This window comes from Rhinolophus sinicus, chromosome 8, assembly GCF_057876585.1.
Source record: "Rhinolophus sinicus isolate RSI-liver-muscle chromosome 8, RSI-T2T, whole genome shotgun sequence".
Lineage (NCBI taxonomy): Eukaryota > Metazoa > Chordata > Mammalia > Chiroptera > Rhinolophidae > Rhinolophus > Rhinolophus sinicus.
Genome location: NC_142508.1, coordinates 72,333,289 through 72,355,347, shown reverse-complemented (window position 1 = coordinate 72,355,347; position 22,059 = coordinate 72,333,289). Strand labels below are relative to the sequence as shown.

The window sequence follows — 22,059 nt, the reverse complement described above, 5'->3', positions numbered from 1 at the left end:
GGGAACTTCCGGGTTGCTGGTAATCATCTTCTTGACCTGATTACGTTCAATCTGTGAAAATTCATCAACTCTGTACACTTATAGCATATGGAGTATGTGTATTATACTGCAATATGAAGTTTTTAAATGCTGATCATGAATCTAATCAAGCTTAACTTCTATTTAACAAGAAATTCAGGGGAAAAGGAACAAGGTAAATGACACTAGAAGGAAAAAGTCAGACAAAATCATAATGTGGGACAGTCTACAAGGTAATGGCCCTGTCTCTTCAAAAAGATCAATGTCATAAAAAAAAAAATGGGGAACAGAAATAGAATGAGCTAAAGCAGCCACGTGTGCCTAATCTTGATTGTTTCCCAGTTAGGAAAAAAAGTTATTTGGGGGATGATTGGGAAAATCTGGACTGGAAGGGGACTGTTAGTTTTCTTCGGTGTGGTGACACGGTGGTTATGTAGGACAAGGGCCTTCTTTTTAAGAGTTACATGCTCAGTAGTATTTAGTGTCGAGGTGAAATGTCTTGATGTCTACAACTTTCAAATAGCTCAAAAAAATACACATGGACAAAACAAATAGGGCAAGATGTTAGCAAGTGTTGAAATCCACATGGTTAGTATTGGGTCATCATGATATTAAATTATTATACATCGTTATAGCATTCTTTCAAGTCTTGTCTAAAATTCATATTAAAAGCTGAGTGTAAATACGGGGTGGACAATTTTGACCGGATTTTATTTTGCTAATCTAGACCTCTTTGCTAGTGCCCATACGCATCACGGACAGCTTCCCAAAGTACAACGTGAGGGGTGGACCCTCTGCCTCTCTCTGGCAGACAGGGTGCCGTACATTGGAGAAACTCATAGGCTTTGCTTTAAGAACAAGGGTTCAAATCCTGACTCCATTACTTTTTGGCTGTGTGGCCTTTTACAAGCACCTCAACCTGGCCTTCAGTTTCCCCATCTGTAAATGGGAACAGAATTCCCACCGTTTGGGGTTGTCACGGGCATTACATGAGGTCAAGCAACCCTGAGCTGCATTGACTGGCTAGAGGATAAACGGGGAGGTTTGAGGGCCTTTAGGCACCGGCCCCTGGGAAGGCCGGCCGTACCCTCCCGGCAGACAGGGCCTGGCCCGAGGAGACGCTTGGGGGAGGGGGGCGGCGGCCGAGTTCCCCCTAAGCAGCCCCCAGGAGCAGCCACGCGAGTGGCCCGATTCTGGTCGGTTATGGCCCTTTCCTAGGCCCACCCCATCGACGAATCACAAATGAAGTCGGCCTTTCTCGGACTCCTAGTCGGTGATCCCCTTAAAGCAGCGGCCCTCTCATCCATTCACCGAGACCTCGGCTGTAGGGGCAACACTTCCGGGCTCCACGCCTCATTCGACCTGGAATCAGTTTCCGTTTCCTTCTAGGTCTCCCGTGGGAGATTCAAGCTGGTGTTAGAGCCAAAGAAGAGGGCAAAATCCTCAGACCAAAGAAGCACTGCCAGAGGTAAATGGAAGAAGTAGGAACCGTGGCAAAATGCTGACTAAGGACTCCTCCCCGCTTCGCCCCACTACAAAGATGGAAGGTCTGCGGCCTCACGCAGTTCCCAATGTCCACTTCCCATTGGTTGTCTGGGAATTGGTTTTCCAATAATGTGAATGCTGATTGGTCGAGCTGAGACGGTTGATAAAGTGATTGGTGCAGCCGCCATTGGAGGGCGTCTCGAAAATTTTTCAAACGCAAAGTAGGTTCGAGGTAGAGAAGGAAAGGGGGAGGGAAGGGAAAGTTTGAGGCGGAGGCGGGACCAATGAAACGGCAGCCCGTATTGGTTCATTAGAGGCTGAGGGGCGACTCTTGAACTCTCCTTCCTCGTGATTAGTCCAATTCAGGGAGAGAGGGCGGGTACTTGGGAAAAGCGGCAGAAGCGCCTGCTTTGATTGGTCAAACCTGGCGGGAGGTGGAGCGCCCGTGGCGGCTGATTGGTGCGGGAGGTGAGTTGGGCAGGGCTCTGAGACGGAGGTTTTGTTGTGAGGGTCGGTTGTCAAGCAGCGGCCAATCAGGGCAGGGGATGGAGGCAAGTGGGGGTCGCCCCTGGAGCGGAGCCTCGGATTCCTGAGCCACAGCTGCAGGTGGAGTGGGCAAGGGGACGAGGGGGCGAGGGGCCCTGGACTGGGCCAAGCCTGGCGGTGTCGGGCCGGGCTGCGGCAGAGAGGGCTCTGGGCGCGGGGAGGCTGGAGCCATTGCCCCGCAAGCTGAGAGAAGTGGGAGGATCAGGGGAGGCCGAGGGACCAGACTTAGCTTCGGGAGGGGCGGAACCACCGAGGAGGCCTGAGGGGGAAACCAGGGAGGCCGGAAGCAGAGCCGGGGGTCTGCAGGAGGATGGGTGATGAATGGGAACACAAGAAACAGGAATGAATGAATGGGGATACTGGTAGCAGAGGGGAAAGGAGAGTAAAGGGGGTCTGGCGAGGCAGGGGCCAATTTAGGGAGCTCAGGAAACAGGATGTGCGCGAGTGGGGAGCACAGCAGGCAGGGAGAAGGGGTAGTGAATGGAGGACTAGAGAGGCAGGACTGGCGAACCCAGGAGAAACGGGACAGAGAGGATTTATGGGAAATGGTTTGGCTTTTTAGAGTTGAGGGGATCATACTGACTCATGCCGACCGGTGGCCTAGTTCCCAGCACTGTCCTTGGACATGACAGGCACCAGGAGTAGTTCCTTTGCCACACACTGGGGGTGGGGGGGTTAGATCCTCAGGGCCCTATTTGAGATTCCCCCTAGAGAAGACTTCAGTGCCTATCTGGGGTGCCTCACATGGGCCCCTAAGCTTAGCCTTGACTCCACCCACTTCCCATAGGTCAGACAAAACAGTGACTCCTGGAAATCTGTCGGAACTGCAGACATGTGCTCTTCCCCGCCCCACTGCGGCTGCCGCACTTCAGGCAGCCAGCCTCCTGGAACAGAGCCTCCTCCCGTCATCCTGGCCTCTGGGAGGACCTTTATCCCTGTTCCCTGCTTGAGGTGCCCCCCCTCCAGATTCTCACACCCAATTTGCTGTGCAGCTCTTGGCTCTGTTGGCTGTAGTGGGTGTCTGTCTTTATCAAGTGGCCTTGGTGATCCAGGGAGCTGTGGCTGCAGTTCTTCATATCAGGGTACCCCTGAGCTCCCACTGAGTGTTTCCTAACAAGCCATCCCCTCTGTTTGTGTTCCAGCCCAGTGTTGAGCTGAGATGGCTCAAGCCTGACATTCCATGATCCAGGATCCTGGAAGGTGCGCACAGGCTGCTCTGTGGCTGCTGTGTATGATTTAAAACTACAGGTCCATCCAGAGCCAGGAGACAAGGCATTCCCTCTGCCTGGATGTGTGGGAACTCCCTGCCAACTTGATCGGCAGATCTGGGGGGGATCCACCCCCACCCCACGAGGAAAGCACAGTCTGTTTTGTGGGAGCTTCAGGTGCCAGCCAGCTGAAGGATGGCCACCCCTGTAGTCACCAAAACAGCCTGGAAGTTGCGTGAGTAGTTTTCTTTCTTTCTCACCAATTTACTCTGTTAGCTGTTTGCTGCTGGGTTCCTGAACCCCCAGCTTTGTCTTCTATTCTTGGCACAGGGTGAGAGACTCCTAGGCTTTGGAGTAAAATAGACCAAGATGCAAATCATGACTTTGGCCCTTCTTAGCTGGGTGACATTGGTCAGGTGACTTACTTTCTGACCAATGTCTTAATTTCTCTGAGGCTTAGTTTCCTATCTGTACAATACATACATTCTAGAGTTGTTATGAGATTCACGTGAGAAAATGAACATATAATAAGTCACTTGGTGTAGGATTTCCAGTTAGGCTGACAGCCGGGATGGGTGAAAATCCTGAAAGGTGTTCTTTGCATTTTGAGACCTCTGAGAAGTTAAGCTGAGGGCATCTTGGGGGTGGGCGGGGGTGAGGGGGTAAACAGAGGGATGTTGACAGGGCTCTGGAATGTAACTGAGTTGGAGCACCGCCACTGCCACCATTCCCCGACATAGCAATTGTGAACTTGGATCTGAAGACCTCTCTATACTCTTAAAAATTATTGACGATCCCAAAGAGTTTTTGTTTATGGGAGTTATATCTATCATTATTTATCAGTTAGAAACACTGAGCCATTGAAAAGCATGCCATTAGTGGTGGTTCCCCAGATCATATTTTCAGGACTGCGGCCCTACTCGTTAGTGCTTCCGTGGGCCCTGCCCCACCTTTAATAACTGGTTGGCATATATTTAGTGTGCCCAGACTGGTCACCCTGTGCTATGAGCTGTCCCTGGGCTGCTTTCAGAAGCTTGGGCAAGGCTCCTTCACTTTTAACTGTGGGAACTTGGGCAAAGCTTTTAGCTGGGCCCCAGTGTCCTCATTTGTTAAATGAGAGGCCTGGGCTATTTTCAAGTGGTTCCTCAAATTGTTTCAAATTGTTCTGGGAGAATGCTGTTCATGGCTCCCAAGGAAGGCACACTTTGATCAGAGCGGTTTTATATTTATAGGAGTTATGTATCTATCCCTTCAACAGCTGCTCTTTCCTCAGCATAGAGCCAGGCACTAGGGAGACAGTGGGGGCAAAATAGACAAGGGCTCTGCAATGGGGCACAGACCCTGGGGAGAGCAACTGGCAGGAATAACCCCACCCCTCTGTTTCTCTTGATCGAATTCGAAGCTGGGACATATGCTTTGATCAATTCACTAGGTGCTGGGGGGTGCAGTAGGGAAGTATTGTAGGCTGCTGGACAGCATGTGCAAAGGCCCTGAGGGAGGAATGTCAGTGCATGGGAAGGACTCAAAGGAAGCCATGGGCAGCAGCACAGCGTTGAGGAGAATGTGGTGCCACAGAGCTTTCTGAGGCTTCGGCTTTATCTGAAAGGCAAAGCCAAATCTTGAAACTGTTCAAGTGGGAGGTACCGTGATCGACTCATATTGGGCATCTGCTGACAATGTCATGTGCACAGCATTTTAACTGAAGAGCCCAAGGCCAGTGACCTCGGACTCTGTGGCTCTAGAGCTCGCAAGGATCAGAAGGTGCTTGGCCAGCGTGAAGCCCGTTCTTTGCACCTTCCATTTGGGATGCTAGTCCTCAGTGCCTCTGGCCAGGATGCTGTGTCCCCAGCTCTGGCTGGGACACGGGGCCCAAGTCGTGCCACCTGTGCTTGGGAAACTGTCATGGGCTTTTGCCACAGGGTGAAGCAGCAGCTGCCAGCCTGGCCTGCCTGTAGGTGCTGTGAGGATCTTTATTTGTTTGCACTAAAATGTGTTACCCAAGCCTGGGCCATGGGTGGGTGCTGTCCTTTAGGCCAGAGGGGAATTCTTAGGTCGGTGCCCTGTGCTGAGGCCTCCTCTGCCTGGTACCCATGGTGTGTCCGCTCTCCCCCTTGGTCTCTCCAGGGGCTCCAGTCAGTCCTGGGTCAGGTTTCTTAGAGGGAAGTGGTCTGAGCCCTTCTAGAAGGGCTCAACCTCCGAATCCCTCTAACCTCAGAGTGTGTGGTTCTTCCAGCTGGACGCCCTGCCCCAGAAACCATCCGATCAGGCTGTAGCATGAAGACAGGAATCTAATCACTCTCATTCCCCACTGTCTCCCCAGTTCTGGGCCTGGAATAGGCACCCAGGAATCATATATATTATGAATTAATGGCTGTCTCCAGGGGCAGCCGTGCTGAGGCCCAGAGAGGGATGACAGTGTGCCCAACAAGGCCCAGTGACGTAGGGCAGCCAGAGCTTTCCCTGAGAAGGGTGAGAGCTGAGGTAGACACTCAGGCCCGCAGTAGGTCCGAGGTGTAGGGCAGTGCATGTGTGGAGTGTCTCCAGAGAAGGGGAGAGGACCTGAGGCTTGGGAACAGTGCTCAGCGAGAAGGTGGCTTGTCTTCTTTCTGGGGTGGGCAGTCACTTTGGCCAAAGAGAAGCTCTTGAACCCCAGGCATCTACCCGTACAGTTTCCAGAGGACAGAGGCTCCTTGGTTGAGATGTAGATTAGAGAGGGGCCCTGGTCCCTTGGATTGAGTGACAGGGTCTCTGAGGCCCTGGCTGACGTTGGGACTCTTGCCCAGGCTGGGGCTGGATGCTGTTTGTGCCTGGCTGGGCCATGAGGTTGGGTGTCATCACTCAGGTCAAGCCTGGGGCCTGGTCCCCGGGCAGTTTTGCTAGCCCTGCTGAACCAGGCTGCCTGGCAAGCAGCCTTCCTGGGCCTCGTTTCACAACCTCCCTGTGGTCTGAAGCCCACACCACAGAGGCCACCAGGCAGGGTGTAGGCCCTCACCCCAGCCGGCCTCCCAGGTGCCTCAGCATAGCACGGTGGGGTTTTCCCTCCGTCTGTGTGGGGAGACCTGTCTTGTCTCCTTATTGTTCCCAAGAGGGACTCACGCAGAGATGAGTTCGGAGGCCTGGGTTGCCTTCTGGTTCCTTGCCCATGTTTTCTTCCCTTTGGAGCACTGATGATGCCCCCGGAGGCTCTGTCTGCTGCCCCCAAAGCACAAGCCAGGGGCCCTCGTGGCTGCCCACAACGACCGTATCTCCCCTCTGCCTGGCAGCCGTCACTTCCGTCCCCTCACTCTCAGACCTCTCAGTCAGCTGTTTCCTGCTCCCCTCCTCATGAAGCCCACCCTCCTGTGCCCACTTGAGGCCCTAATACCCACTCTCTGTGGTGACTAGTCCTGAGCCCGCGTACCAATCGCGGAGCACCTGCTTCCTGTGCAGCAGCTCACACGCATGTTCTCACTGAATCCTCAGCAACTCAATAAGCCAGGCGCTGTTGTTATCTCCATTTACTAGACGAGGAACCCAGCCCTCAGAGAAGATGAGTGACTTGTCTAAGGCCACACAGCCTACAATAGCAGAGCTCAGGCCAGAACCTGGTCCATGATTCAGAGGCTGTGGGCTGAAGCCCTGGGTGAGCTCCCCTTGGGACAGCTTGGCTAGAGTTGACTTTAATGGTTCTTAAAGTGTGTTCCCCAAAGTGAGGTTTGTGTGTGCAGTGAGTGGCGAGGTGCTTAGGTGGTACATAGGTCAGTATTTTTTATCTTAATACTTGTTTTCATATTGTGGAAAAAGTGTAATGAACATATCAAACTGGTAATTTCGTGGATATTATTGCTTACAAGACAGAGCTAAATAAAAATAAGTGATTTAAAAAAAATTGAGCCTAGTATTACCAGTCGATGTGCAGAAAAAGAGAAAAAAATCATGAGGCCTCAGGGTGGGACAGGAATGACTGAAGTTGAGAAATAATCATTTCTGCCTCAAGCCCAGGCCCTGCCTTGTCAGCTGGTGTCATGTGGGGTGTCTGGATACCAAAGGGGAGCTGACGGGGGCAGAGCCCTCCCATGGGGCTTCCGGTGTTGGAGCTGGGGGCCACGCGGGGCCAAGCCCACCCCTCCACCACGTGACCCATCAAGCCCCCTGACTGCCTTCTCCCCTTGCCCTTTCCTGTGTAGAGGAGATCGTCGCCCATGCCAGCAATGTGTCCTCGCTGGTGCTGGGCAAAGGTTCTGGGCGGCTGCTGGCAACAGGCGGGGACGACTGCCGTGTCAACCTATGGTCCATCAACAAGCCCAACTGCATCATGGTGAGCCTCGGCCGGCCAGCAGGCACAGGGGCTTGGGATGGGAGGGACTCTGGGCTGGGGGGGTTGGGGTAAGGAGCGGGCGGCTTTGCAGGCACCCTGCCTGAGGGTACCCAGCCCTTGTGCAGGGGGACATAGTACACCATCTGCGCCTTCCCCAGCTGTCTGCTCAGGAAGACCAAGAACAAGCCTGGATGGCAGGGACAGTGGCCAGTGCTCAGGAATGGGGGCGTCACCTGGCTGCAGGACAGTACTGTAGGGAGCCTGCCTGAGAAGGTTGAAATGAGCCCACAGGCCCCAGTTTGAGCCTCCCCTGCCCACAGCCCATCCGCTCGTCCGTCAGCTGTACGTGGGGCTGACTGCTTCATTCCCTACCTCATTCCACAAAAGTAATTTCAGGGCACCTGGCTGGAGCTGGGTAGAGAGTTGGTTCTCTAATAGCACTTTCCCCTGGTTAAACAACTACATTCAGTGCCAAAAACTTTTCCTTTCCCAAACAGGAAGGCATAAAGGAAGAAGCAAATACAAAAATGAATCACATGTAGTTCCATTATCCAGAGACCCCTATAGCTGGTGCTTTGATCTGTGTCTTTCTAAGTGCTGATATAGATACATACACGTGCTGCACAGCATATGTGTGCAGACTTGTGCATATATGTACATGTACACACATGCAAACATACATGTGCCCCCACGTAAATATATGACAGTATATTTCTAGCATGCTAGCTCACTCTTCTGTGGCCTGGTTTTTTAGAATAACAATGTGTGAGCATTTACCCATGTCCACACATACCCTTTTACATGACTTTTAATGGCGTCGGTGGTGTGCCATTGTGGCGATGAGCTGGAGTTGGCTGAGCCCCGCCCTGTTCCCAGCATGGAGGGCATTTGCAGTCTTGGCCCTGCTCAGCCACGTGGTCATCTACCTCCGAACATCCTCATCTGCCTAAATCTTCACGCAGATCTGTGATCGTTGCATTAAAATCCAAAGGTGTGCACTTTTTAAAGAGCTTTCAAAACATTCTGCCCCCGTGCCCTCCAGAAATCAATTTACATTCCCGCCAGGAGCACAGGAACCTCCGTCTCCCTCCCCAGCCTTGCAGCACAGGGCAGTGTCATGCTTTTGACTCTTGACCAAGTAAAGACACAGATAAAAAGAGGTGGGAGGTAATATTTATTAGTAGACATTTAATTACCTCAGTGATTTGGGAGAGATCCAGCGGAGAGCTGAGATCTGAAAAAGAATCAACAAGGACTCACAAAGAATGGACACCAAGTGCACCCAGGCTCTCATCCCCAGGGAAGCACAGTGCAGTTTGGGGTCTGGCCTCCAGACTTCCCTTCTCACACCAGCTGCAGCCCGCAGGCCACCCACAGGCCTCAGCCTGAGCCTCTCCCCTGACTCCCCACAGATCAGGTCTTTCGGAGCCTCAGACTTGCCAAGTTCTTTCTCACGTTAGGTTTATGCACGTGCTACTCCCTCTGCAGGCAGTGCACTTTGGTCTATTTCTGTGCATTTCTAAGTATGTATGAACTCATACAGTTCAACCTCCAAATGATACGCAGGAAGCAGTGAAGCATCTTCCTTCCTCCCCTGACCTCCACTTCTCGCCCTGGAGACAACCAGGCCTCCGGTTCCTCTGTGTCCTTCCAGAATTATTTTGTACATTCACGAGCAAATGTGCATGCCTCTCCCCTCCGCCTCCTATTTTTACATGAATGGTATCATACTGTACACACTGCCTCCATCGTTTTTTGCCTGAAAGTATCACGGAGGTTAGTGTTTCTCATATGCAGAGGGTGGCCTCATACATTTTTAAGGCTGAATGAATGGCAGTCCGTTGCACGGGTGACCATGGATGACCGGATGACCGTAGCTTATCCAACCAGTTTCTTGTGCTGGGTATTTACATTGTTTCCAGTCTTTTGTCCAAAAGAGTCACTGCAGTGAGTAACCTTCCATGTGTGTTGCACATGTGTTTAAGTGTGTATAGGGCAAGCTCCCAGAGGCAGAGCTGCTGGTGTGCAGGAATGTGCATTTCTAAATGTGCGTAGATTGTGCCCAGTTACTCTCCGTGTAGCTTGTACCCATTTACACTCCTGCCGGTGATGTTTGGGAATCAGACAAACTGCTTGTGACTGCCTGGTCTTGGGGTAATTCTGCTGAGGAGCAGTTTTCCCCTAAGGTCCCCAACCCCCATGGGGAATGTTGTCTTAACAAACACTGATGGAGTCACCACTGTGCCCTAGGTTAGCCAGCGCCTGGCGGGGAGTGACAGACACCATGGATTTCAGATTCTGGCCTCTCTCCAGAAATCTGGAAATACCAACGTCTCCCACCCCGTCTCCCGGGCTCAGCCCGACCCAGCCCTGGCTGGGTGAGAGTCCGGGTTTTCCAGCACAGTTACTCCCAGTCCCTCTGGATTCCGAGAGCCCTTGCCTGGGAGCATGGCTGGGTCCTCCAGCAGGGGCAGCCCCAGGGATCCAGGCATTCCAGAGGGTGAGACATGCGCTGCTAATGAGCCAGGCCTCGGTTCTGCCATGTTTCCCCTCCTGAGGGGCTTGGAGATGGGAGCAGAGCCTAGGTGGGTGGTGGTTTGGACTCAGGACTAAAGGGTCAGCTGCTCCCCTCCAAGGGGCCAGGGCCATTGCTGTAGGTGACATCCATGTCAGCATGGCGGGCAGTGGGAGAGGCTGGAGCATGAGTGGAATCTGGGCCACTGTTAGCCCTGGGAGCTGAGGCCGAAAGAAGCGGCTGCTCAGCCAGCTGTGGAGAGCCTGGGTGTGGCTCTGTGCTTGGGTCACTTCTCTCTGACACACTTTCTGGGACCCCAGAATTTGGGGCAGCAGCTGAGGGTCTGTCCACGCAGTGCGCTAAAGTTGCCACCCTTTCTCCACAGAGCCTGACGGGTCACACGTCCCCGGTGGAGAGTGTCCGCCTCAACACCCCTGAGGAGCTCATCGTGGCCGGCTCCCAGTCGGGCTCCATCCGTGTCTGGGACCTGGAAGCTGCCAAAAGTAGGCATCTACGCTCGCCTCCCCTATACGCAGCCTGCGGGCCTGCTGTCTCTGGCTCTCCTGTCCAGCTGCTTCCTCCAGGAAGCCTGACTAGCTTGGATGCCTCCCTCCTGGAGCGCTGCCCAGACGGCGTGGTGATTCCCCCGTCCCCATTGGCCGCGCAGCAGCAACGTGCACTGCTGTCTGAGTGCTGGCACTGAAGAGGTGCCCAGTAAATGTCTGAATGGACAACTGTGTGGGTGGGCAGGTGGATGTCTGTGTGGATTCAGAGCCTGGAAAGACATCAAGTGCCACCAGGGGCCACACAGGACATGTAAACGAGTGAGCTGGCTATGTGGGGCGCAGTGGGGAGTGTGCGCCGACTTGGAGGCGGCCCCCGCTCAGTTCTGGCAACTTGCCTGCAGGAATGGGGCTGGGGTGGCCAGCCTTCTGTTTCCTTGTGCTCTGTTTGTTTTTAGTTTAGTTTTCACCTTTATAGGAGTTATGCGTACTTTGAAAAGTCAGATACCGATAGTTCTACAAATACAATGGAAAGAGGAAGTCTCTGCTCCACTCCTCAACCTTCTGTCCTTTCACCTGGAGTTTTGCTGATTCCCTCTACTTTCCTAAACAACGTGGTTATACTGCACTTTCTTTTAGAAAACATTTTATATTTTAGCTGTTGCCTTCCGACCACTGAAGGTGAGACGTTAGCTCTCGTGGAGCCACTCCCAGCGTTCTTCTCCATCCTCCCAATTCCACCTTTTAAATATCCATTGTTTATAGTCTCAGGACCATACAGATATTATTTGGGCCTGATCATATTTCTCTTCTTTTTATAACTTTGTTTCTCTGGTATTAATAACTGTTTTTTTCCCCATCTGCATGTTTCCTACATCTTTATTACTAATTCATCCCCAAATTCTCTGCCAGAAGAGTAAACCTCCTCCTTCAGTTTACCCTCAAACCCATCCCATAATCAAGGTCTCTTCTCAGAGCCACTGTCCCCCAGGTCCTAGTGGCCTGGGGGCACCCGGGCCTGCAGCCCAGCTGTCATCCTGTGCTCTCCTGGTCTCCTCTCCAGGGAACTCTCTCCATCTGCTGCTCTGATCCCACGTTGTCACCTTTCTTGGTTTTCTCCCTCTTTTTGATGGAGAACATTCTTTCATAGCTTACTGAGAAAAGGTGCACAACAGGCAGTTTTAGAGACCTTCATGATTGAGAATGACTTTATTCTACCCCATCCTCTCTCTTAACAGTTCGAGTATAGAATTCCAGGTTGAAAATACTTTTCCCTTCAAGTTCTGAAGGTGCAGTGCCGTTGCGTTTTGGGTTCCAGGGTTGCTGTTGGGAGACCACTGCTGTCTCCTCCCGGACCCTCATGTGGGACCTGCTGCTTTCCTCCCTCTGCCTCTCTCGCTGCAGGCTTGTAGGATCTTTGTCCCAGCGTCCTGAAGTTGTACAGTGATGAACCTTGGTCAACATTTATTCCTGTGCTAGATTCTTGCCGAGTCCTTTCAGTCTGTAAACTCATGCCCTCGGTTCTGGGCCAAGTGGGGAGTCTCGCCGTCCCTAGAAGAGGGTCTGCCTCTCAGCCTCAGCTGAGTGTTGCCACACGGCATTGTGGGTGCTGCCAGCTCTATGGATTTTTCAACAGAAGCTGGGAATCTGGAAATTTAAGTGGAATCCACCCATTTCTGAATATTGACAACTAATTCAGCATTTTTTCAGAACACCGTACAGGTCAACGCTGAGAAGTCTTAAGTAAAACCCATTTGCTCTCTGCTTTTTGCCAGCCTCTATTCTGGACCTTCCAGGAGGCCATTGCTACCTGAAGGACAGGAGAGGAAATGGTGGCATAGATTTTGCCAAGGCTGCTTTACCCAGAAGTGAGCCCCCATGCCTGACTGAGACTTATAGGTCCTTCTGGGCCTCTCCTGTGGTGCGTGCTCTGCCTCTGCTGCAGGATGGCAGCCATTGGCCACGCACACTTGGCGGCCAGGTTTATTCTTCCCAAGGGCAGTGGTTTTGTATCCTCCAGAAATATGGTGCCCCTGGCCTCTTGGGTGATGCTTGCCTACCCGGTGATGGGCTGTTTAAGAAAGCGCCCAGGATCTCTTGGATGACAAATGGGTCTCATGCTTTGCATCTGAGCACACGGTCCCACTGCCTGGCCACATGCAGGACGCACGCATCTATGCTGGCATCACTGGACTTGAGGGGCTGGCCGGGGTCCAGCTGAGAAAGCAGAAAGGCCCGGGACGAGGGTGGGTCATTTCTTGGGAAACTTCTTCCTGGATCCAAATCCCAGTGGACGGCACCATTCACTGAGGAGCAAAGGGAAAAGAAGACACGGGCACCATGCATTCTCAGCCACACTTATTTCGCGCATAAGGGGAATGCGAGACTTCCTTGAGGTGGGCAAAGAATAACAATGGAAGACCTCTGGAATTCCTGGGCACTGGGCTCCCACGGCTAGCTGCTGTCAAGGAGCTTGTTAAAAATACACGGCCCAGACCCCACTCCCAGGACACCTGACTCAGAAGTCAGGTGAGCCCAGAATCAGGCTTTCAATAAGCTTCCAGGTGATTCTGAAGCAGATCCAGGTTGGCAGAGCCCCTTTGTTTGTCATATGGGCACGCTGGGGCCCAGGGAGGGCACCAAGCTTGGTAAAGACCCTATAGCTGAGTAGCTGCTCAGCTGGGAGAGCTTGGAGGCTCCTGAATGGGGTACACAGACCCCAGGGGCCCTCCATCCTGCAGCTCCCAGGTGCGACCAGAGGCCCTCCTGGGACTGAAGAGCAAGGGCAGAAGTCACGCCAGAAGAATGTGGTCCTGCCTGCTTTCCATGGCACAGCCAGAGGGTGAGGGTGGGTCAGCCGGGGATGGCACAGGAAGGCGGCCCACGCAGGGTAGGACTCCACGTCTTCTCGGGGCGGGGCAGGATTCTGGAAACTGGCGTGGGATGCAGAGTGGCTGAAGCAGGAGCCAGCATGAGTGCCCCCTCCAGGCCCTGGATTGGTCAGCATGTGCTCGAGGTCTCCTTGCCCAGAAAGGCTGTGTTGAGCCCCTGGTGGCATGTGACAACTACAGAGCGAGGAGGGGCAGCTGCTCAGGTTTTGGTGCAATTAAGTTAGCTACTCCGAGAAGAGATGTGTCAGGTGCCTTGACACACTCCGTGAAGGATGTAAAGGCAGGTCAGTCCCAGCTCAGCACCCCACAGGACCTGTGCAGAGGGGCCCCGAGTAGGATGGGTGGAAGGGCATCGGCAGTGGGATGGACCCTGTCTTCAAGGCAGATGACAGCTAGAACAGCTCACTTATTCTGCTCTCAGCTGTGCCTGGCCTGTCCTAGGAGCTTTAGACAACTGTGACCCAGGTAGAGGGTCACACGGTAAAGCAAGCTGCTCAGGAGTCAGGTGCCTGCTTTAAATTCTGGCTCTGTACCATGCCGACCGGCCGGAAGTGCGCTGCTTTCCCCTCTGAGCCTCAGGCCCTTGGCCACCTCCTGGTGGTGTTGGAGCTTGGGGGAGACACGCTCGGAAATCACTCAGCCTGTTCTGTGAACACCAGAAGTGCTCGGCAGATATCCTGGGATGAGGGAAGTGCCCGAAAGGCCACGGCACTGAGTAGTCACCACTGGGGCCAGAACACAGAGAACCAGGACAAGTATTCTGAGGCCTGAGGAAGAGAGAAGGTTTAGCTTGGGCGACAGAGAGGATGAAGGCAGGCCTTGTGCAGGAAGAAATTATAATGAGAGTTATAACTGGTATTTATTGAGCACTTAACTGTGTGTCAGGCCCATCCTAAGAACTTTATGTCCATTTTATTACGTAATCCTGGCCATGACCAATATGAGACTCAGAGAGGGTAAGGGATTGCTCAAGGTCACACAGCAAGCAAGGAGCAGAGCCAGGACTGCTTCCAATTCTGTCTCCAGAGCCCTGGACCTGAACCTGAGGGATGCAGACAGTCATACAATAGAGTTTGTTTAATTTACCCATTGCGTTGAGCTTGACCCTCATCCCTAAAGCATTATGCTTGGAGGCTACTTGAACACCTCCTTCAACAGAGAGCTCACTACCTCTCAGAAGGTACCCCGGTTCACCTTGGCTCAAACCTAAGGATGGCTGGACTCCTGTACCACTTGGCCCCAGCTCTCATGGGGTGATCAGTTTCATTCAGACAGTGGAATTATAAATCTTTTAAAAAGCAAGACATATGAGGCCAGAGAGAAGAGACAAATTTGAGTGGCACCAGAAACAGAAACACACAGTTTGCCTGTGGGCCAGGCTGGACTGGGCCATGGAGCGGCCTACAAAACCTTGGAGGATGGGAGACATGGTTTCTTGGGGCAGCAGAAGGTGGTTCACGCTCCGCCCCTCAGGGTTCTGAGGCCCCAGTCATCTCCTTGTGCTCTCGGCTCTCACAGCATGTTCTCAGCCGCCCTCAAGATCCCTGGGACGGGACCAGTGTGAGCGTCAGGGCCACCCCAGGCACACCCTCCACTTGCCCTCCTTGGGGCCCCTGCCCACCCTTCCTTCTGCCTGACATCACATCCTCCCTCATCCTTTGCACTTGCATGAACACACTAGGACGAGCCCAGCGGCACAAGGTGGGGGTAGTGCGTGATAATGTTTTTGGGGGGCTCACCTAGTAACAGAAATGGCTATCGCCTCTCAGGAGAAAAATAGGAAAATAGGTTGTTAGGGTGGTAGGACCCTAGTTGATGTTTTCCCCCTATTGTTAAAATGTGTGTTATTGTTCAGTTTATATTAAAGCCCACACACCATGAAGACAACAGCCCTTCTCTGTCAGCCGTCTTGTTTACCTCTCACGCCATCATCTCTGCTTTCTTCCTTTTAGTTCTTCGCACACTCATGGGACACAAAGCCAACATCTGCAGCCTGGATTTCCACCCGTATGGCGAGTTCGTAGCCTCGGGTTCCCAGGACACAAACATCAAGGTGAGAGCCCACTCTGAGCCCTGTGTCTCCCACTGGGCGGGCCGTGGGATCGGCCGTGTGTCCTGTCTGAGAGGGTGGGCTTTCAGCTCTGTGTGGGGCGTCTTCCCTCTCTGGCAGGATTTCTCCTGAGAATTCCCAGCTTTAGTGTGCAGTTTCTAGACCCCTGTCATTTTGGGGTGTACTGACGTGGAGGCGCCCAGGGCGTTCGCTGCTCACAGCCGCACACTGCCCTCCAACCCAGGCTCCAGGACGGCCCAGGCTCAAGGCCTCCCCCACCCAAGCCCGCCCTTGCTCGGGGCCTGTCCTGACTCTGCCCCTCTGCTCCTCCCCCCACAGCTCTGGGACATCAGGAGGAAAGGCTGTGTCTTCCGATACAGGGTAAGGAGGGCACCTTCTGGTGGTCATTCCACAAGCACCGTGCAGACATGGGGTGTGGGTGGTGTCTGGACTGGCCAGGGCTGGAGTGGACGGCCGTCCACCCTGAGTGAGGACATGAGAAACGAGAGCCCCAGCAAGAAGCGTGACTCTGGAGCAGAGCAGGAGTGCCGTGGGTGGTCCACCTGGACCCCAGCTTTCCATGAATCCCCTCAGAGCTGTGTTCACCAGACTGCTCCGTTCTCTGGTTTTACAGGCAGGTAATAGGTATCATTAGGTGAAGGGGGTGCCCAGTCATAGGAGTTTGAAGCACTGAGTTTAACAAAGAATTATTTTTAGAGGTTTTAGACCCTTTGACATTAAGAGAGGGCATTTAACTTCCCAAGAAGAGACATGAGCTATGTTGCTTCCCAAACTATGTGACCATGCAACCCTGATTTCCTGGAGCGTCCTGCAGGACTCAGAATCTGTGACCGCATATGGAGAAGCGTCTCTACATCATCTCCCGCACGTCAGCCCCTCATTGCCTTCTCCCCAGGAAGCACTGCCTGTGGAGGGCAGAGATAGAGTGGGTGGTGGGGAAGGCACCAGGCCCCTTGGGTGAGCCCAGTGCTCTGTCCTCTCCACAGGGGCACAGCCAGGCCGTGCGGTGTCTCCGGTTCAGCCCCGATGGGAAGTGGTTGGCCTCAGCTGCAGATGACCACACAGTGAAGGTAGCTCCCGGCCAGAGCTGGGCCCCGGGCTGGGGACTGGCGTCCGCTGCTCACCCTCAGGCTAGGGCCTCACCTTCCTCCTGCCTGGGGTTACATGTCCCAAGCCTGTCCAGAGTGGAAGGTGGTGTGTGGATAAAGAGCTCAGGCTGGAATAGAGGGCGAGTGGGCAGCTGCGGTGTCCGGCCTGGTCCTGATCTCCACCCTGCCCTGCCCAGCTCTGGGATCTGACTGCTGGCAAGATGATGTCTGAGTTCCCTGGCCACACGGGGCCTGTCAACGTGGTGGAGTTTCACCCCAACGAGTACCTCCTGGCTTCTGGCAGCTCTGACAGGTGAGAAGGAGCAGGGCCCATTGCCCGTGACTGCCATCCTTCTCATCTCTATCCTCTGAGTCTATGTATATCTGTCCCCTATCTGTCTCTCTGTCCCAGGGTGTCATACGCCTGATGAACCTGTGTAGACTGAATTAACTGCCAGCCAAGTCAAGATGGGACCCTGGTCCCGTGTCCCCTGAGTCTGATTCCTGGCCCCAGTCTGGGCCTTCAAGGGCACGTCTAGATCCAAGGCCCATGTTTACCTCCCATCCTCTAAATCCCCTCCCCCTGTCTGCCCAGGGCCAGCCCCAGCCCTAGACATTGTTCTTAATGGCCCTGAGAGGGAGGTGGGGGGTGGACATGTGTCTGGAGACAAGCGGGCTGCCCCAGCCACAGGCCTGTAGGAGCCAGAGGGAGACCCTGGCTTCCTAGCACAGCCTGGCTGCCTTTGCAGGACCATCCGTTTCTGGGATCTGGAGAAATTCCAGGTGGTGAGCTGCATCGAAGGGGAACCAGGGCCCGTCAGGTATGCAGGTAGCTGGGTGGTAGGCCCGGCCTCCTCCTGGGAACTGGGATGTGGACCTGGGTGGGCCTTTCCCATCTCCACTTCCATTCCCTCCTGTCCTGGGGTCCCTGCAACCTCCTCAGGTTTCTCAGACCCATGATCCACTCTCGCCTGGCCTAGGAGTGTCCTCTTCAACCCTGATGGCTGCTGCTTATACAGTGGCTGCCAGGACTCACTGCGTGTCTACGGCTGGGAACCCGAGCGCTGCTTTGACGTGGTCCTAGTCAACTGGGGCAAGGTGGCCGACCTGGCCATCTGCAACGACCAGCTGGTGAGAAAGCCACCGGGCCTCCATCCCCCTTCCACCTCAGGCCCCCACTCCCACCCATACCCCAGCCGCTGTTGCAGAGGGCCCCACCCCAGCTCTGCCGCTTCCTGCAGATAGGTGTGGCCTTCTCCCAGAGCAACGTCTCCTCTTACGTGGTGGACCTGACTCGGGTCACCAGGACAGGCACGGTGGCCCAGGACCCCGTGCAGGACAGCCAGCTGCTGGCACAGCAGCCGCCCCTCCCCAGTGCTCCCCTACGACGCATCTACGAGCGGCCCAGCACAGCCTGCAGCAAGCCTCAGAGGTGGGCTTGGGGCTTCAGAGGGCACCGGGGGGCACAGGAGGCAGGCCCGGCCCAGGAAGGCTTCAGGAAGCCCAGCCGGCCTCACCGGGGCCCCGGCCCCCTTTTGGCCACCCCCAGGGTGAAGCAGAACTCGGAGAGTGAGCGCCGTAGCCCCAGCAGCGAGGACGACCGGGATGAGCGGGAGTCGCGGGCAGAGATCCGGAACGCCGAGGACTACAACGAGATCTTCCAGCCAAAGAACAGCATCAGTGAGACCTGGCTGCCGCCCCCCAGGCCCCCATGTCCCCACCTATGACATGGAGGCAGATGATCCTCTCTGGGGACAGCATTCATGTCACTGCTTAGCTCAATGCTTAACCCGCTCCAGGCCAGGCTCTGGTCCCAGGCCTTCTAGACCCCAGCGGAGGGCCCTGCCTGCCCTAAACAAAGCAAGGCCCTGAGGCCTTAGGGGCAGGCCCAAGGCTTCATGGGGCTGGGACAGGGTCATAGGTCTGCAACTGTGTGCCCGGGAACCAGCTTCCATCCCCTGCGTCCTGACAGGGCCCTGGCTCCCAGGCCACCCCCTCCCTGGGGGCTCAGATAGGAGCCCTAGGCTGGCCAACGTGAGTTCCCCAACCCCCTTCGCTTCTACAGGTAGGACACCACCCCGGAGAAGTGAGCCCTTCCCAGCACCGCCGGAAGATGGTGAGTCGGGAGGCAGAGCCAGGCCTCACCGAGTCCCCAGCTCCCAGTCCTTTCCCTCTCTGAGCCCCTGGCCTCCCCTCCTGTGGCACAATCTTACCCTCTCTCTCACTGGATCTTTTCCCTCAACTTGCCCAACAACACCTACTGTGTGCCTGGCTAGACCCTGATGATTGAGTGTGAACAAGGCAGGCAGGTGCTCCTCTCAGGAGCCCACACTCTAGTGAGGAGGGCAGAAGGTAGACACGACCACACAGATGGGTCCAGAAATGGGACACGTGCTGTGGAGGATGGAGATGGTCATAGTGAGAGAAGTCACTAGGGGCCACTGTAGATGGGGCCGCCGGCTCTTCATCACTCACCACCGGCGCCCACCACACACACATTCCTAGTGAGGGGCTGATTGCCACCACCTAGCACTCCCCGGGTCCCATCCTCACACAGTGCTAAACACCTGCTTTCTGCCAGACCTGGGGGTGAGTGGAGAGGGGGACAGGCCCAGCCCCCACCCTCAGGCCTCCCTAGCACCTGTGCTACCGATGTCTTTGTCTCTTTTCCCGGCTGCCCGCCAGCTCCTTCTTCTCCATCACCTTCAATTACCCAGAGTCCCAGCTGAGCCCAGCCTTCTTCCTGACCCAGAGATCTTTTCCTTTTGTCTCCAGACATGGCCACAGCCAAGGAGGCAGCAAAGCCCAGCCCAGCCATGGACACGCAATTCCCGGTGCCAAACGTATGTCCGGGTGGAGCAGGCGTGGTGTGGGGCTCGGAAAGGAGCTGGAGTCCTGAACCAGGGTTGGGGGGTAGAGAGGGAGGCCTCAGGCTGGCCGCCACTGAGCTCCGGACCCCTCCAGCTCGAGGTCGTGCCCTGGGCCCAAGTCGTCACTTCTACCCCTGCCCTCAAGGCCGAGCCTGCCATCATCCCTGCCACCCGGAACGAGCCCATCGGGCTGAAGGCCTCCGACTTCCTGCCTGTGAGTGGGGTCCCAGCCCAAGGATGGGGTGGAGGTCCGTGACGCGAGGGCAGAGCTTTGCTGCCAGCATCTGGACCCGTCCCAGCAGGCTGTGAAGGTTTCCCAGCAGACGGAGCTGGTCGACGAGGACGCCATGTCACAGATCCGCAAAGGCCATGACACCATGTGTGTGGTGCTCACCAGCCGCCACAAGAACCTGGACACCGTGCGGGCCGTGTGGACCACGGGCAACATCAAGGCAAGTGCCAGCCTGTCACCACACCATGGGTGGCTTCACCTTTGTTTCTTCCATCCTTACCATCTCAAGCTGCCACTTACTGAGCACCTGTGTACAGGCCGGGTCTTGCACTCGTCACTTTAGGGGCGATCTCATTAATAGCCCACAACAAACCCCATCATCACTCCACAACCTGTTAGGGGCCGCTGTGCCCCCCGTGCTCTCTGACAGGCGCTCTGTTTGCACAGACATCAGTGGATTCGGCCGTGGCCATCAGTGACCTGTCCGTGGTGGTGGACCTCCTCAACATCGTCAACCAGAAAGCGTAAGTGGCCATAGCGGGTGGAGCGGGCGGAGTGGGCAGGGCCGGGTGCTGAGGGCGTACATCCCTGGCCCTCTCCCCAGCTCCCTGTGGAAGCTGGACCTGTGCACCACGGTGCTGCCGCAGATTGAGAAGCTTCTGCAGAGCAAGTATGAGAGGTACGTGCGGGAGGGGAGGTGGCAAGGGGCTCCTGCAAGGAGCACGGGAAAGACCCCCAGGGCTGGTGCCCACGTGAGGTGCCTGTGCAGCACTGCTGTCCCCTCCGAGTTCCAGAGAGGGCAGAGTGAAAACAAGCTGTGCCGCCTCTGATCCGCTGTCCGTCTCTTCCCCTCTGCCGTGTGTGCCTTGCTGGTTCTCTGTTGGGGCTCCATCCATCCGTCTGCGTCTGAAGCTATGTCCAAACAGGCTGCACCTCCCTGAAGCTGATCCTGCAGCGGTTTCTGCCCCTGATCACGGACATCCTGGCGGCCCCGCCCTCTGTGGGTGTGGACATCAGCCGGGAGGAGAGGTGAGGGGCCAGGCGGCATGCAGGTATTGGGGTAGGGATGCCACGCCCAGCGAGAACATACCTGCGGGCCTAGCCCACCTGATGGCACTGCTGAAACAGCTTATGGAGAAGGTCATTGTGCCTGGGACAGAGTCCCTGACTCAGGGTATGGGGTGGGGACAGCCAGAGCCTGGGTTCCTCTATGGCCTGGCTCTGCCCTGCGCCCTGGTGTGGCCTGGCCTGGCCTGGGAGAGGGGCGAGAATGGTTAAGACAGGAAAGGCCCCACGGCACGTGGCCGTCGCGGTGTCCACACAGCTGGTCACCTCCAACGCTGCCCCTCTGCCTTCAGGCTACACAAGTGCCGGCTCTGCTACAAGCAGCTCAAGAGTATCAGTGGCCTCGTCAAGAGCAAGTCGGGCTTGAGCGGCCGCCATGGCAGTGCCTTCCGGGAGCTGCACCTTCTCATGGCCAGTTTGGACTGAGGACTCCAGTGTGTGGGGGCCACCTGGCAGCCCTCAGGGCCTGGCCTCAGCCCCTCCACCTGTTCCCTGTACTCCCACTGGCCATGAGCCTCTCCCCTGCCCCCACTGCTGCCACCCTGGAGGCGGCGGCGCTGGCCCACTGGCCACCTCCATAGCCCCGAACTCTCAGACAACTCTCCAGCAACGGCTGCCCAGCTTTGCCAACTCTTGCTTCTTGGGGCAGCAAACCGAGCCCTGGGGCTGCTGCTGTAATTTATAAGGCAAATTTTATTAAATTTGTAACTATTTCCTCATCTCCTTGCTGGGAGGGGCAACCTCTGGCCATGTGGTTCTCCCAGGCAGATGACGACCTGCCTGGCCTCTGCGGAGAAGAGACCACCCCCTAAGCCCCAAAGGTGGTGTGCCAACCTGGGCCAGCAGGGGCCAGCAGAGTGCCGGCCCGTCAGGACAGGGCCAGTTCAGACTTCTTCTGGGGGAGGAGTGGGAGGCAGCAACTCTATGGCTGGGAGGCAGGTGAGGCTGGGCCCCACCATCCCCCGTCCCAGCCTCACTCCCAGCTGTCCCGTGGATGCCTCCAAGGCCAACAGCTGTACCCTGCAGGATGATGCCCCCCCAAACCCCCAAGAGGCCTCCAGGGACAGGACTGGAAGGGCAGCTGCCCCATCCACCCATGATTAAACAGATGCCCCTCCCTGCAGGAGCCCCCAGGACTGGCTGGCCTGGACAGGCTGCCCCAATTCAGTGGCATCCCTTCTGCTCCTGGGACAGCAGCTGGCGGGTTCAGCCCCAGTGGGAGGGAGGCTACCCCAAGGCTGGGACAGAAATAGGCCAACACAACCCCCTT

General features: G+C 55.5%; 1 protein-coding gene across 3 annotated transcripts; it reads left to right on the top strand.

The window, feature by feature from the left end:
* The first annotated feature begins 1,980 nt into the window (after positions 1 to 1,980).
* Positions 1,981 to 21,502, top strand: KATNB1 (katanin regulatory subunit B1). 3 transcript variants are annotated; one of them, XM_019754618.3, is made up of 20 exons: positions 1,981 to 2,109; positions 3,192 to 3,492; positions 7,424 to 7,554; positions 10,455 to 10,572; positions 15,416 to 15,516; positions 15,853 to 15,894; positions 16,521 to 16,604; positions 16,820 to 16,935; positions 17,372 to 17,443; positions 17,603 to 17,753; positions 17,864 to 18,054; positions 18,172 to 18,302; positions 18,688 to 18,738; positions 19,398 to 19,465; positions 19,638 to 19,706; positions 19,795 to 19,944; positions 20,172 to 20,248; positions 20,329 to 20,403; positions 20,637 to 20,753; positions 21,083 to 21,502. In XM_019754618.3, the coding sequence occupies exons 2-20, from the start codon at positions 3,453 to 3,455 to the stop codon at positions 21,213 to 21,215; spliced, it is 1,917 nt and encodes a 638-aa protein (XP_019610177.1). In that variant the 5' UTR covers positions 1,981 to 2,109; positions 3,192 to 3,452; the 3' UTR covers positions 21,216 to 21,502. The 3 variants fall into 3 exon arrangements, with proteins under 3 accessions (XP_019610177.1, XP_019610157.3, XP_074170917.2); XM_019754598.3 differs by having other exon boundaries at positions 19,587 to 19,706; XM_074314816.2 differs by lacking the exon at positions 1,981 to 2,109 and adding an exon at positions 2,680 to 3,000 and having other exon boundaries at positions 19,587 to 19,706.
* Positions 21,503 to 22,059: the final 557 nt, after the last annotated feature.